Source organism: Galeopterus variegatus, unplaced genomic scaffold, assembly GCF_000696425.1.
Source record: "Galeopterus variegatus unplaced genomic scaffold, G_variegatus-3.0.2 Scaffold374, whole genome shotgun sequence".
Lineage (NCBI taxonomy): Eukaryota > Metazoa > Chordata > Mammalia > Dermoptera > Cynocephalidae > Galeopterus > Galeopterus variegatus.
This window is the reverse complement of record NW_007726485.1, coordinates 456,389-473,454: the sequence shown is the minus strand read 5'-3', so window position 1 is coordinate 473,454 and position 17,066 is coordinate 456,389. Positions and strand designations below refer to the sequence as shown.

Sequence of the window (17,066 nt, the reverse complement as noted above, 5' to 3'; positions counted from 1 at the left end):
ATCCCATAAAACATGCACAATGAAAAAAATTAAAATTAAAAAAACCAAATAAAACCTACAAAAAAAATAAATTTCACTGCTAAATTGAAACCTCCAATGAATATAATTTAAAAATGAAAATATAATAATACTGGTTATAATTCCATCTGAGAAAAAAAAAGTTATAATATCTTTGTTTGAGGCATTTGATTCCAAAAGGAAGCCTCTATATTTACTTATATTTTAATAAAATTTTAATAAAAGCAGTGCTAATGTCTTGGCCCCTGTAGAGCTCTTTTACCTGCCTGTAATCTTGCCAACTGGACCAACTGTCGAGTTAGGGCTGGGTCTGGAGCTCACAAACCCCTCAAGCCCATTGTTCAGATTGGGTCACAAACCCTTCACATGCAAGGCTGGGTCCCCAGACCCCTCACACACCAGGCTGGGTCACCAGATCCCTCACACACAGGTCTATGAGCTAGGTAATTGGCAAACAGGTCCTTGGAAGCCATAGGTCGAAGAGCAAGGCCATGCGCTGCGCAGACATCTAAGGCAGATGCCAGCCAAGCTGCGGCACCACACTTGCGCACTAACCCCACCCCACACACACAATTTGCTTACCAAGAATGTGCTGCACCACCCCCAACCTGCCCCGAGGTGAGGGAGCCTGACCAAACTATCTATTTTCCCAACAATCCACCCCTTCAGGGTCCCTCGCCGTACAATCTACACACTCAGAATCTTCCACGACATTCCCTTAGCAAGAATAGACAACCCTTACATTTACATATTACACATTCCATCCCAGTCCCAAAAGTCTTTAGCTTGTTGCAGCACCAATTCAAAAGTCCAAAGTCCAAAGTCTCATCTGAGACTAAAGGCAAAACTCCTTTCAGCCATGAACCTGTAAAGAGTCAAAAACAAGTTTATCTACTTCCAAGATACAGTGGGACAGACATTGGGTACACATTCCCATTCCAGAAGGTAGGAATAGAAAGGAAAAACAGTCCCCAAACAAATCCAAAACCCAAACAGGGGAAACATTAAGCACAGTGGGGCACCTGGATCCCTAAAGTGTTGGACCACCTTGCTCCTACAGCTCCGCCAAGTGCAGCCCATTGAGCTGCCCTGGTGCCTGCAGCTTCTGCAGGCTGGCGCTGCACACTGCCAGCAGCCCCGTGGTTCTGGACTCCTGTAACAGTCCCGCCATCCCGGCTCCACTAAACATTTCCTCAGTGGGGGCTCCCTGTGGGGGCTCTGACCCCACTTTTCTGCTCCACATTGCTCCGCAGATGACCTCTGCAGCAGCTCCACCCCTGTAGCAGGTCTCCGCCTGAGTCCTCAGGCTTTTCCATACATCTTCCAAAATCTAGGTGGAGGCTGCCACACCTCCACTACTCTCACATACTGCTGCCCTGCAAATTTAACACAACGTGAACGCCACCAAGGTTTTTGGCTTTTGCTCTTCGGAGGTGCTGAGGCAGGATTGCTCCAGCCAGAGAGGCTGGGATGCAGGGAGCAGTTTGCCAAGGGCAGTAGTGCCCCAGGTCTGTCCTCTGGACAACTCAGTCCTTCTATGCCTCAGGGCCTGTGATGGGTGGAGCACCCTTCCAGACTTCTCAAATGCCTTTAGGGCATTTTTCCCACCCATTGTCCCGGTTATTAGCATCTAGCTGCCCCATCCTCAGCTTCTGAATTACTTGAATTCCCTCGGCTTACACCGGCTAGTCACTCGGTCTCAGGCAGTTCAGCAGCATTCACCCACACAGTTCAAACAGCTGCATTCGCCCAGTCCATCAAGGAGTGGCTGCCCTGCTCCTGTGCCTATCTGTGGCTCTCCTGTAACTGCTGCCACTGAGACAGGTGTGTAGTAACAGAGACCAACTTTTCCACCTTTTCACCAGATAAAAACATTCTTGAAATTCTTCAGGGGCCCTCGTCCTTGGGTCATCTGCCCATCTGCATGTGGCACTCTTTCCTCGGGTTTATATGGCACCTGTCCAGCCATCAGGTTTAAGTGGCATCCTCCGAGCCTTTTGCCTTCAGACAAATGTAACGCACATTTACTATATCATCTCTAGAGCACGTTACACAATCCACCCCTAGGTCCCATAGCTGCAGCAGCCAGGGGCTCTCCCTGTTTCTGCTCTTTACTGTCTCAATTTCTTGTGCACAACACATCATACCTGGAGACACACGGTTTCCCCAACTCACCACTGGGTTAGTCGTCTTCCCTGATGTGAGAGGCAGGAGTGACCAGTCACTGCACGTCATCCTCCAGGACATTTACCTGTGCTTCCAACAACTCTGCTTTCTGCCACAAATCTTGATCGGTTTGCAGCGTAGTGAGCAGCACCCTGGCTCCAGTCAGCAGAAAAGTGGCCACCAGGCACCACATGCTCAGGATAGCCACATATCCTCCCCCTCCCAAGGGGTTTTCCATTGTAGTGCCAGGTCTATGCTGCCTTGCAGTACAGTGTGTAGCAACCAGATCCCGGTCAAAAGGAAGGTGGCCATAGGGCAGAGCATATTCACAAGTAGCCACATTTCCTCCTTCTTCTAAGGGCTTTCGGCTCCTGTACCTGTTCAGAATCCTGTTGCAGACTACGCCAATTGTGGTGCTCTTTTACCTGCCCATAATCCTGCTGTCTAGACCAACTGCCGAGCGAGGGATGGGTCTGGAGTTCACAGAGCCCTCAAGCCCATTGTCCAGACTGGGTCACAAACCCTTCACATGCCAGGCTGGGTCCCCAGACCCCTCACATGCCAGGCTGGGTCACCAGACCCTTCCCATGCAGTTGGAGCTAGGTAACTGGCAAACAGGTCCTTGGAAGCCGTAGGTCAGAGAGCAAGGCCGTGCACCATGTGGATGCCGAGGCAGACACCAGCCAAGCCACGGCGCCTCGCATGCACACTAACTCCACCCAAACACACACAATTTGCTTACCAAGAATGTGTCACACCACCCCCAACCTGCCCCAAGGTGAGGGAGCCTGACCAAACTATTCTATTTTCCCAACACAAAAAAAAACCCAAAGAATGTAAATTTGCCATTTTAACAGACCAGAAGAGAAAAACCACCTGATCATCTCTATAGATGGAGAAAAAGCACTTGATAAAATTCAATACTCACTCCTGACAAAAACTTAGCAAATTAAGAAAATCAGAGAACATCCTCAACCTGACAGAAGTGATGGGGTGAGAGATGGAGAGGGTTGGGTCAGGCTACATGAAAACTCTATAGTTCTAAGCAGGTTGGCCTAAGGAGAAAGGGTGGGGTGTGTTGTGGTTAGCAAAGCATTTACTTTCTCTGATGCTCTTTACAAAGTCATATAAAAATGACCTTCAAAGAAAAACTTACCAATCTTTCACCCAAAAAAATCTTCTTGTAAAATTAGAATATGTTTTATACATCTAATCACTGGCAATTATGGTACTTATGGAAATTTTAGTCACATCTATACATTTTGGTATCAGATCTACATAAGGCCATTTACCTAACTCAAGCAGTATCCCATCTTCTCTGAACACCCCTCCCCCTCAATTCTGACCATTTGATAACCATTTTGTCATTCCAAATGTCATTTTTGCTTTGTCCTAATTTACAAACACACATGATTAATTCATCCTCTTATATACCGGGTATGTTTTATCTGGCTTTATCTATTGTGGTAATCTGTTTAATATGAAGTAGCTTGTACATAATTTATAGCATTTACTGAGCATCTAAAACATACTTTCATTTAGTCTCTAAACCATTCCTTGATGTACGTGGATTATCCCTATTTCAAAAACTGATGAATCAGGGCCGGCCCGGTGGTGCACTGCTGCAGTGCGCCGCTTGGGAAGCGCGGCGGCGCTCCCGCCGAGGGTTCAGATCCCACGTGCAGACCGGTTCCCGCTCACTGGCTGAGCGAGGTGCGGGCGTGACGCCAAGGGTTGCGATACCGTTGCCGGACACGAAAAAAGACAAAAAAAAAAAGGAAAAAAAAAAAACAACAAACTGATGAATCTGAGGCTGACAAAGATTAAGTAGCTTGACTAGTCTCACACAACTGGTTAATGGCAGAACTAAGATTTTGACTTCGAAAGCTATATTCTAAACTAAACAGCTCCCTTCTTTTTCCTTATTGTTCTCTTTGGGTTGTTCCCTTTGGCCTCAAAGAAATAGGACTTTTTTCTCATCTGAACACACTGTTATGGACATTTAAGATCTGCCTGTTTGGTCAAGATAATCAACCTGTCTAAGTTTGGAAATAAAACATATTGTTCACCTGAAAATAAAGATTTAGGCCTATGAATTAAAACTTTCTTTTTTAAAAAATCAAACCCTTATTACTTGGTGATTCAATGTTGTAAGAGCATATTATTTATAAGAATCCTCAGGCGACACTGAGGGTTGCGATCCGTTGCCAGACACGGAAAAAGACAAAAAGGGAAAAAAAAAAAAAGAATCCTCAAAGGCAATTTGTTGTTAAAATCATGCCACAGAGTTCAACACTTTAAATGCATAATAAATTGTCTTTGAAATGATACTTACACTGACAGCATTAATATCTGAGAGATGTCCTGTGAAAGACTGTCTACACATTCCATCTCGAATATCCCATAATTTGGAAGAGGCATCACAAGCTCCAGAAACAAAAGTCCTCATGTCAGGACTCAGAGAAAGACTCATCACATCTCCAGAATGCCCAGTGAATGTAGTGGTTTGCTGGGCAGTTTCAATGTCCCATAAAGCACTATAATTAAAAATAAATAAATAAAAATACTTAAAATGATTACTATCTCTTCTTAAGTTAGTTCCTACTACTACCCTTGATCCCCAAAACAGTGTTCTTCTGGAATAAACTTACCAAGTTGTATCTCCTGAACTTGTAACAATTTGGCTGTCATCTAAAAAACGACAGCAGGACAAGTAGCCTACAGCACAGACAGTAGCAAATTTTAGGTTATCATGGATCGAATAAATCAATTACCATACGAAATAGTAACATTTATTTTTAAAAATATAATACCTGGGCAACAAGTATTTATCAATATAATCTACAGTTCTGCTCTAGTTTCTTCAAACTCTATCTGTACCTAAATTTTATCAACAAACCTTCCTTAGGTGTGTCAATGACATTGTGCTGGCCACTCTGAAAGTTACAAAGTTGAGTAAGACATGGCTCCTGCCACCTAAGACAATTATGTAGGGAAGAGATATTCCTTTACACAAGTAACTGTAATCTATGGCATATAACCTTGGAGAAAATACTTTAAAAATATTGTAAGAACTTAGAAGAACATCAGTGAAAGATACAGCATTTAAATGCTTAGCATTCATTAGTGTTCCAAAATATGGAAACAACAGGAAAACACCATTCTAAGATTTGTTAAAGCATGGTCAAACAGTACTGCCAAAAATTCAGATGGGTAGAAACCATATGAGGTAATAAATTCCTAATTAACACTGCTAACCAAATTCTACACTATTGAACTAGGCATGCACACAGCAAATAAAACAACACACTGTCCTAGTAAAAAAATACTTTGTTAATGTATCTTAATGCATATTTTTAATGATATGATTGAGTACAGACACCACAATCCCTTTATATGGTAGCAAAAAAGCCAGAGAAGTATATTTGCTTTCTTCTTATATTTTTCATTATTGCTTGAAATTTTGCAGTAAATTTATCATTTTAACAAAAACAATACAGCTATTTTTTAAAGAAAAATAAAATTATGGTCATCACTGTATAATTACAAAAAGTTAACGTTCTCCTGATTCATAGCAATTTCTCCTCTCACTCAATTAATACTCATCCTTTAGCCAGCTGAGCACAATCTGTCACTCATTGTCTTTGATCAGCACATTCTATGGAAGGAGTCAGGTTCAGTAGAAAAGAATAATATTTAGTGAAGCTCACCTGTGTGACCTGGCAACTCTCGGCTCACTCTCACGTTTCCCTCTCTGGTTTTTAAGTTATATATAGAGCAGATGTTGTCCAAGCCTCCACAAGCAACGTAATTACCAGAGGGAGCATAAGCACAGGTCATCACCCAGGAGGACCTCAAGGGAATAGCATGCATCTGCAGAACAAATACAAACACAAAAACTATTACTAAGCAATCATTAAAAAATAGTCATTCATTTTTTAAACCTTATAATGAAATAAATATTACTAAAAATTAAATACATTTAAGAAAAATAAGCAAAATAAAATAATGACATGGCTTGAGAAGGTGAACAATGAAAAATAAAATACTAACGCACATAAAAATGGCTATTATTTTTTCTGTATTATCAAATCATTCAGAGTTAAGAATTGCTCTTTTTAGAAATGTCTTTTAATAGAAGCAAGGAAATAAAGATGTTTTATTGCTAATATAGCCAATTGAAAAATTAAGTGTAACATGTTAAAGATTTTAATAAATTCTTTGTTTTTGCAGTAGTGCTCAAAAGAGGAGTTTCCTCCAACATAACACTTAACAATAAAAAGGTAGGTAATTAGGAATTATCAGAGTGGATTAATGGTTCTTCCATGAAGAGATGACACTACCATCCTCCTATTAACAGGCACATATTCTGGGATCTCATTCAAACAATGGTGATAGTTTTGTACTGATCTAATCACATCACCGTCTAGTGCCTTGTTACCCCAACACCAATCACTTCAGGTCAGATGGAAAAATTTAAGGTGTATGGGAATACCAAGGCTAAATGGCCCATACAGGGAATCAACACATGATTACTACTGTGCTCTTCTTAACTTAAAATGGTATATTTAAAATATAATTTTTTTTATTTTAGGAAATATAGTTGAAAGATACATGTTTAATATAGAAAAACTTATATTACATAATTGTCTTAGCTAGTTTTAAATCTCAATCAGGCTGAAGTTATTATTTATTTCAGAAAATACTATTTTCAAATGTTTAATAAAAATACTGATATGTGTAAACAGAATATAAAGGTATTCGACTTGTGAATGTATTCCCAAAGCTCTTTCACAATCACTCAACACTTTAAATCAGGGATTCCTTCCAGTAGATGTATTAAGAGAATACACAGACTTTCCCTACCGAGAGATTAAACAAGTTGTAATTTGCCTCTGATCTAGTGTATCTTTCAAGCAGTCCAGAAACACAAATCAGTGCCTGGTGTGGACCAAACGAAAGCTTGACTCTAGCCATCTAGCTTACCCACAACTAGAAATAAAAATTTTAGGTCACTGTCATTTTAGGAAATGGGAATTTTTTAAAATTTTCTTTTATATGTAAAAATGATACTTTTCTAATATTCAAGTGTGAAATATGAGACTCAGGTAAAACAAACTGAACAATATTTCTGTAGTTCTCCTTGGAAATAAAAAAGAACTAAATATTAAAAGAAAACACTAAGCCTAAATAGATCTAGGTTAAAATAAATAGAATAAATTCATCTCAGAAGGCAATTAAAGTTTGAAGTAATAAAATAAAGAATTGGTGGACAGCAAACCAAATAAAATATTATTTAAAAGAATGATTAAGAAATTCTACCTTATTTGTGGTATAGCTATCCCAAATAATTAATTTTCCATCTTGGGAAGCACTGACCAGTAGCCTAAAGGAACAAACACAACAGTAATTTGATCTTTGGAGGAAAAAAGTAGTTCAAGTTAGTTACACATTGCATTAATGTAGAATAGCTCCGAAAGGAAAAATACAATTTTCTAATTAAAAACTTGATACCAAAAAATGTTCTTCCAACTTTCAAAAAATGTATGCCGCATGCAAAAACTTTGAACATAAATCATAAAATAGAATTTAGCAATTGACAAAAATTGTCTCTGGCTATGATTCAACTTTTTCATGATAACATTTTAGTTATTATTCAAGATTTTGGAAAACATTAACTGACTGATTTAGTATTTACTGACTTGCTTAAATCTAATGACAATAGAGTACATATAAGCTTAACAATCATATTACACTCAGTCTAAAAACACCGCTTGAGAGCCTGTGAATGCAAGGCAGTGTTACAGGTACCATGCAGGATATGCCTCCTGCTCTTGATGCCTCTACCATCTGGTGGAGATAAGACATTTATGCATATTACAATAAATCAAGTAAAAACTGTCAGAAGATTGGTATAATATAAATATAATGGGGGGGGAGGAATGAGCAACTGCTAGTTGAGTTAATCGAATGTGTCTTGAAAAATGAAATTTTGAGAGCTAACGATAGAGAAAAGTCTGTATTCAAGAATGATCAATGACAAAAGGTGGAAACATATAGAGGGTGTTTCAAAATTGTGGATCTTCCAGTTATATAGAGTTTGTGAGAAATAGGAAAAACAAGTTGAGAAAAGCAGACTGGACTTAAACTGCAGAAAGCTTGGTTTGCTAGGCTAAGGAGTATGAACTCTTGACTAAGTACTTACTAGTCACTGAATTTTTTGTTTTAAACTTTTATTTTTCACCACGGTATAAAATAAAAAGGTACAAAAGGACATACAATGAAAAAGCCCCCCTACCCAGATCCCTTCCCTACAGGTAAATAACATATAGGTTATTGTGTAGCAATCATTATAAGTTTTAAAAAAGGTAAGATCTGATAGTGGGGTATGGGATGGAACCTAAAGAAAATTTTTAAAAAATCAATTGGCACCACCAGCATATGAGTTGAGAAGAATGTTAAGTAACGAGCTGATAAACAGAATGAATAGAAAGATAATGTGAGATAGGTCTTTGGTTAATACTTTTGTTTTTCTATGAAGATTAATAGTCTTGAGAAAATTTTTAACAAAAGCAAGAACCACTAACATTGTTTCAAGTGACTGTATTTTGAGTTAAAAATTTGCTATATCATCAAATTATTTTTATCTTAAACTTCTTGGAAAAAAGTAATAAAACATTTGCCCCAGCTTTGTCATTTGCCAATCAGATAATTTTATTTATCCCCTCCTAAGAGGCATATGTTCTACATTATGGTACTCAAGCATCCCATTTCCATCAGAGAACAGCAAGTAAGTGAGGTTTCCTCTACTTGACAATTTTAGTGTCTCCTCCTGGAACAAGAAAATAAACATGCACCTTGTATTAAAAAATAATTTCTTGGTTTGGACCTTTTCCAATAAGATTAACCAAATTAAATAAACAAGTCAACCACTGTGGCAGCAGGCAAATCTGCTATCGCCAGACACTCTGGAAAAAGCACAGGCTGCACTGTAACCCTATAAACATAATGAATCGTGATGACTAAACCAACCACAAGCCAGGTGGCAGCTGTGTGTGCGCATGTGCGCTCATGGATGTCCCTACTCCAAGTACATGCATTCATTCACATGTTGGGGCTGCAGTCAATGAAAATATCCTTGTTTCCTGTAATTCCATCCTTTGCAAATTTAGGCAATAAGTAATTACAGCAATATGCAGTAATTTGTACACAGAAGTTAATATTTGCCTATTAACTGAAATGTTTATATTTATTTATAACAATATTTGTTATATTAACTGTTTTGTTATATATATTAATATATAAATATGTGCCTATTAACTGAAATTTCAAGGTTAATATATAATAAAACTGCTTTTGGCATATTAAAAACAAAGTATAATACCCAATGCGAAGAAACCCTCTTCTAAATAGATTTCCTGGATCATATGATAAAATTATTTTTGAGAGGTAAATTTATTTTCCATGTTAAAGATTTTTAAACTTTTAAAGTGTCAATGAACATTCTTAGTGAAAGCAAAGTGCTCATATTGGATGCATTTTCTGCAAATGCTTCACAAATATAGTTTATTTTTAAACAAAGAAAATGCAAATAATGATTCTTAATGAAAATAATTCTGCTGACAGTTTGAAATTGACAGGTACAAACCTTGAATCATATCCCCAATGCATGGCATAGATTTTAGCTAGGTGACCCCTCAATGTACGTCTTGTTCGCATTTGTATTCGACCCACAGAGTCCATATTCGATGTGACCTTTAGTGATAAAAATGTTATTCTTTACCTTAGACATAATTCAGGAGATAAGAAATTGAAAATAATTAGCAGGCAAAAAAGTCAGACATAAAATAAATTTATAGCAATTGAGGTCACTTAATATAAATAGTTCCACAGAGTCTTTATGAGATCAATATGTTTTTCATGAAAAACCATGATTAGTTTAAAATAATCCGATCTATGTTTCTCATCTATGTTTGTTCATGAAAAACTATGATTAGTTTAAAATAATTTACCTATGTATTATTATAGGTTAAAATATCTTTTGCATACTATTAACTAAAAAGAACTGACATACTTCTAAACTTTAGCAAAAAAAAAGAAAAAACAAGGCCACAAATAAAAATCTAGTATTTGATGATCAAAATATTTATAATTTTAATTGTGTAAAAGAAAATTTTATAAAATTTTAAAGTTTTACATTGGTACAACACATAAAATATTTCCTTAATAAAAATAATAAATATTAATTAAGTTAATAAAACCTTCCTAAGATTTCTATAAGGAGGAAAAAAAAAAAAAGGATAATCGGGGTATCCCAAAAAGAATCAGAAACTACTTAACAAGAAGCATACACTAAAAGAGCCTACCTATTTTTGTACCATTTATTTTCCACAGACTGTCTTAACAGTATGTTTTTAAAAGCATTTGTACTGTAGAGCACTTGACAAATTACAAAGTGTTTTTGTATAGAGATCTAAATTTATTTTTTCTAATTAAGTACTGATAGAAAGAATCGTAATGTCATTTGCATCAGTATCAGGTTGCTCTATGTGAATTACAAAAATGAATTGAGGGGAAAGAAAACCTTACCTGAACAAGCGTTGCATCATTACATGCTTTCCTAGCATCCTGAAGCAAAGAAAGAGGATTACAATACATTTAGATGTGGAAACCCCTAGATATGATTAAAATAATGTTTTTTATTGAAAACACAGAAAATGCATTATTGCAAATATACTTTATTGTACCACAGTCTTTATTTTAAAAATTTTCTTATCAAGATAAAATTCACCTAACATAAAATTAACCATTTTAAGGTATATAATTTAGTTATTTTTTAAACATATTCACAATGTTGTGCAACCATCACCATTAATTTGAGAACATTTTCACCTCCCCTAAAAAGAAACCCCATACCTCCCAATTCCTTTTTCTCCATATCCCCCCCAATCACTAATTTACTTTCTTTCTGTATGGATTTGCCAATTCCAAACATTTCATATAAATGGAACCATGCAATATGTGGTGTTCTGTGTCTGGCTTCTTTCACTGTGCATGTTTTTAAGGTTCATCCATGTTGTAGTACATATCGGTACTTAATTTCTTTTTATGGCTAAATAATATTCCATTCTATGGATATACCACATTTTGTTTATACATTAATCAAAACTGATGGACATCTGGATTATTTTCACTTTTTGGCTATTATGAATAAGGATGCTATGAACATTCATGTATAAGTTTTGGTGTGCATCTTTGTTTTCAGTTCTCTTTTGGTGGGTGATATGCAACTCTGTGTCTAACTTTTTGAGGAGATGCCAAATTGTTTTTCACAGCAGATGTACCATTTTACATTCTGAACATTCATGTATAAGTTTTGGTGTGCATCTTTGTTTTCAGTTCTCTTTTGGTGGGTGATACGCAACTCTGTGTCTAACTTTTTGAGGAGATGCCAAATTGTTTTTCACAGCAGATGTACCATTTTACATTCCCATCAGTAAATGTATGAGGGTTCCGATTTCTTTGCATCTTCACTGACTCTTGTTATTTTCCACTTTTTTTATTATAGCCATCTTAGTGGGCATGAAGTGGTATCTCATTGTGGTTTTGATTTGTATTTCCCTAATGATTAATCATGTTAAATATCTTTTCATGCATTTATTGGCCATATATATATATATATATATATATATATATTCTTCAGAGGAATGTCTATTCAAAGCCTTTGCCAATATTTAAATTGGGTTGTTTGCCTTTTTATTTTTCAGTTGTAGGAGTTCTTTATATATTCCAGATATTAGATACTTATCAGATGTGTGATTTGCAAATATTTTCTCCCATCCTTTTGCTTTCATTTTCTTGATAGCATCCTTTGTTTTTAATTTTGATAAAGTTCAATTTATCTGTTTTTTCTTTTATTGCTTGCACTTTTGGTGTCATATTTAACTGTTGCCTAATCCAAGGTCATGAAGATTTACAAATATGTTTACTTCCAAGAATTATACATTTTTATGTGTTATACTTAGGTTTCATTTTGAGTTAATTTTTGTATATGATGTAAGGTCCAAATTCATACTTTTGCATGTGGATATCCAGTGGTCCGAGGACCATTTGTTGAAAAGACTATTCTTTCCCTTTGAATAGTCTTGTTATCCTTGTTGAAAGTCAACTGACCACAGATGTATAGATTTATTTATAAACTATCAATTTTATTTTACTGTACAAATATACTTTTGACTTATGATTAAGGTTTTTTAAAAATTGTATCTCCTGATTAAAAATAATCTAGATTGACTTAATAAGCCTATAACATTCAGTTATATTTGTCACTAAGCTTTAGCAGAAGGCAAAAGTTCTGAGTGTCCTTCTTTTTGTCCTGATACCTAAAAGTTGAGATGACAGGAAGGATATTTATACTATACTTCAGGTCATTTCAGAAATGCTAAAAGAAAATACAAGACACTTCTTTAAAAGGCTTTGCTAATATACTGTACACAGATGTTATTAGAAATACAATATTTTAGATCCAATATCCAAAAAAGATATCTCAGGAAACATTTTTCTATGTAATAGGCAACAATTTACACAAAGAGGCGTCTATATTTTCATATTAAGAGCAAATTCCTTACATGTAAGCAGGTGTTTATGCCTAAGCATTATAAGGTAGCCTTTCAAAGAGACCTCAAGTTTTTATACAAACTGAAGGGAATTATCTAAAGGAAGACAGTGAAACAGAAATCAACATAAAATAAGAAAAGCAGCAAATAACATTCAATACACACCAAAACATTTTAAACCAAATTTAACAGTTAACAAATTTAGAGGTCTATACTATACGCCCATTTAAAAAAAGAAAAAAACTTTAAAATATAACAAATTTAGAGGATTCATATATACGGGAAAATCGGAAGTATGGTTAACCCTTCCTGCTAGACTTAAAACAAATTTTTTTTTCCTCAAAGGTTAGGGCAGTATCCTCTTCAATTTTGTTTTCTTCCCTACAGTAAGGACTGAATACTCCTGGGCAAAGAGAAGGCATACAGTATTTGTTGGAATACTGCAAATGTCCTAAGTACACAACTTGTTCCAGTGAGCCAAGGAAAAAACACTGCCTTGGCTTGCAGCAAAGACTGGATGGAAGACATGACCTTTCTGGCTGCCCTTTCAACCTATTTATAAACAATTAGAATATTTCCATGTAAAGGTGTTCACAAGTAGATGCACAAATATATGATTTGATTCTCTCATTCTTAGCCAAATTGTGGGTTGAGAGACCTCATATGGCAAGGAATAATTTAGCCCACTTTTCTACAATGAAAAGAATTTTTGGAAATGACAGTAATGGCCTGAGCGATGTTCCAAAAATGTTGGCGTCAGAGACTAAATTCTAAAAAAAGGTTCTCTGATTCCAAGCTTTATGAAGATTAACTATTATTGTTCAGGCCATCTTTCTTGATTCAATTGTTTCATAAAGAATCAGTTGAATATGTCAAGTACTATTCTAGGCACCATGGATATAGCACTAAACAAATCAAACATCTCTCCCCTCATAGAGCTTACATTAATATTAATAATTTTTAAACTGCAAATGAAAATTATTAAACTACAGTGCAAACTGGTACCAACAATTAAAACATTTTGGAATACAAGCAGCAGCTGCTGGCAGCAAGAACAGCTCCACAAAAAGAAAAAGTTCCAAAGGCCGGCCTGTGGCTCACTCGGTAGAGTGCGGTGCTGATAACACCAAGGCCACGGGTTCGGATCCTATATAGGGATGGCCGGTTTGCTCACTGGCTGAGCGTGGTGCTGACAACACCAAGCCAAGGGTTGAGATCCCCTTACCGGTCATCTTTAAAAAAAAAAAGTTCCAAAAACCATCTCAGGAAGAATGGACATTCCCTGTGGGGGAGGGCATACCCAAAGGTGACATTTCCCAACCCATGTCCTATATCCCAATAAAAACAAATTCACAAAAGTTAAAAAAGAAAAAAACAATGTAATAAAAGTATTACCACTTAAAGGCTGAAGTCCATACTGCACACCACAATGAGAAAAATAGAAGACCTGATATTAACATCTTTGTGCAAAAGAAAAGAAAACTGACATACTTCTTGTTCCAAATCAAAGAAGTAACAATTACAAAAGAAAATAAAATCTATGTTTTCTCTTTCTCTATTTGTGTTTTTTAAATTTAAAATAAATCGTATTACACTAAAGAGCATACATTTCTATTATGCCATGTATTTATACTACAGTTAGATAAAAATATAGTTAGATTATATTTCTAGAAGGGAGGATCTTTAAATATAGTGTGACATGACTAAACTAAGGAGAAAAGTACATGGTATTTTACATACATGTGGTTACTTGCTATCATGTGAGGAGGTAATTCAGTGAGAACCTTGCCCGTGACACTGTGCTTAGGGTGCTGGTGAGATATGAAGATGATCAAGACACAGAATTTTCCATCCAAGTACAATTGTACACAAAGAATTACAATACAAGGCAGACTGTGATCAGCCCAATAACAAAAGTCTAATGTGCTGTATAAAGAACTGCCACTCACTGGCATTAGGCTAAGTCCTTTTACATGTTATTTTATTTAATATACACAAACCTAACAAGTGGGCATTGATATTCAGGCTTCGCAGCAAAGATAATGATCATCAAAAAAGTTAAGAAACTTGCCCAGGGCCACAAAGTAACAACAAAGTGGAGTCCATGCACATGCTGCCTTCCAGTAAAAGAAAGAGAATAAATCCAAGTGGAGAACTCTCATAAGGCTTTTTGGAGGAGAATAAGGACTCAATGGACAGGATTCCAAAGAGCAAAATTGGACCACAGCTAGTATAATTCCAGGCAAAAGAGACAATTTGATAAAAGGCAATGAGGTGGGAAAGAGCAAAGCATGTTCAGGGAATGGCAACCATGCTAGTATGGCTATGACACAGGCTGCAGGGAAGGGTGTTATTTATAAATAAGGCTGGGAGGCAGTACAGCATTGGTGATAGAGCCTCAGTTTCTTCAACTATAAAATGAAGTAACACCATCTACTTCACAGGGTTGCTATGAAGATTAAATGAGATGGGCATGTGACCATATGTTTGGCTCCTGCTCAGTATCTGGAGTATGACACAAAGTAGAGATGGTGGGGAATCTGCTCTGATGGTGGCAGAGATTAGCCTGTAAAGCCTTCTGTGATCATCCCAGGCAAAATAAATCCCTCCTTTGTTTTGAAAGCTTTGTTCAGATCCTTGAATTCCTGGCAATAATTCTAGTTATGACTTCATTCCTTTCAAAATCAAGATGTTTCTGAAGTGTTCTTCATCTATTCCTTGTTTTCTTGATCCCTTCTTCTCTTTTCTTGTAATATCTCTGTGTAGATTGCATTCATCAATTTTAAATTAGAGAAGTTCTTCTGAATCAGCTATTGCAAAAGCTTCCTATTGGCAAGGGCCATAGCTCTGTCCCAAGTGACCAGCGATTCTCCCTGCTTATATCTGTATGTTGTGTGAGCCTTTACTTTTTCCTGCAAAAAGAAGTGGGCAGCTGTTAGGCTGCTCACAGTTCAGTCTCCCTCCTTCACCCTGCTCACCAACAGTCTTCCTACAAGATGGCACACCTATATCCTTTCATGTTGAGCTCTGCCTGCCTTGATATTCCTCAGCGCCAACAAAGTCCAAAGCTGCACCTGTTTCCATCACTGCTGGTGCTGCATCTTAGAGAGCACTCCCTACTTTGTATGAGCTCTACAGCAGCAGGCACCTTCCCTCAGAGCCCTCCCACAGGCTGTGGCATCCCACATTTGGCAGCTCTTCTACATGTATTACGGTTTGAAGTTCTAAGTGTCTTTTGTTAAATCTGGAGCTTGTATTTGTTTATTATCCTTGCTTTTGTCCTGAATTGATTTCTACAAAGGTGTCATACATGCTTTGATTCGGCCATTAATAATTTTTAATGCTTTTCTGCAACCTAATGTTTTAGAGATTAATATTTTCCTAGTATATTACAACATGGATAATATCTGCTTCATCATGTTACACCAAAAATCTATGATTCCAGGTGTGTGAATAAGAGAATTATGTTTGTCTTTCAGCTGGACTTACAGATATACTATTAATTTCTCAGGGACACAGAGGCCATTCATCTACACAGGTACTTATTAGGAATAATTTTTGGAGAGTTTAGAGGCATGATAAAAACAAATTGACCATTTCTAGCCTTATAAATTATTTAATATATGTAGACTGATACACTAATAAGCAAATTTTGTACATTGCTGATACTAAATAAAAGTGTTAAAATTTCAAAATGAAAAAGTTCTTACCTGGATCTGATTCCGCAGTTGTTCTGCTTCCTGCCTCAACTGTTCCAGTTCACTCATCCTTCAAAATCTGTTCACCTCAGGAATTAGCAAGTAAAAGCAACTGTCAGGAAATAGAGAGAAATATTCAGTTCTCCATTTACATCTTAATCTACTTTTAAAATACTGACTTATAACTTCTTTTTGGTCCTTCTGAAACTTAAATGAAATAGCCAATTATTATTGGGACTTAAAGTTGTTAGGGTTATTAACTGAAAGGTTTTATAGAAGAATGTGATGGAGGATGGAAGAAAAATCATGAGTTATAGCATTCAAGACTGAATTATAAGGAATTAGTACTAGAATGGAATCCAGTGAGAAATACTTTATAATTCAGAGAGTACCAACAGACATACCCACTTGGATGTCTGGATAGGCACCTAAACCTAATATTTAAAAACTGAACTCCCTATCCCACCTAAGGATTTCCCACCTCAGTAAATGGCAATTCTATCCTTCCAATTGTTTAAGCTACAAATCTGGGAGTCATCCTTAACTTCCTTGTTTCTTTCATACCCTC

The 17,066-nt window shown here is 36.5% G+C and overlaps 1 protein-coding gene across 1 annotated transcript in view; it reads right to left on the bottom strand.

Annotated features, from left to right (window-relative positions):
- The window catches only part of GNB4 (guanine nucleotide binding protein (G protein), beta polypeptide 4), a 28,489-nt gene extending 11,882 nt beyond the window's left edge, over positions 1–16,607 (bottom strand). Inside the window, exons 1-7 of the mRNA XM_008568110.1 lie at positions 16,511–16,607; positions 10,774–10,812; positions 9,833–9,939; positions 7,507–7,570; positions 5,895–6,057; positions 4,836–4,902; positions 4,520–4,721 (exon numbers count right to left, since the gene is read on the bottom strand). Coding sequence (XP_008566332.1) covers positions 4,520–4,721; positions 4,836–4,902; positions 5,895–6,057; positions 7,507–7,570; positions 9,833–9,939; positions 10,774–10,812; positions 16,511–16,567 — 699 coding nt within the window. The 5' untranslated portion in view covers positions 16,568–16,607. The remainder of the gene's footprint in view (positions 1–4,519; positions 4,722–4,835; positions 4,903–5,894; positions 6,058–7,506; positions 7,571–9,832; positions 9,940–10,773; positions 10,813–16,510) is intronic.
- Between the last annotated feature and the right edge of the window lie 459 nt (positions 16,608–17,066).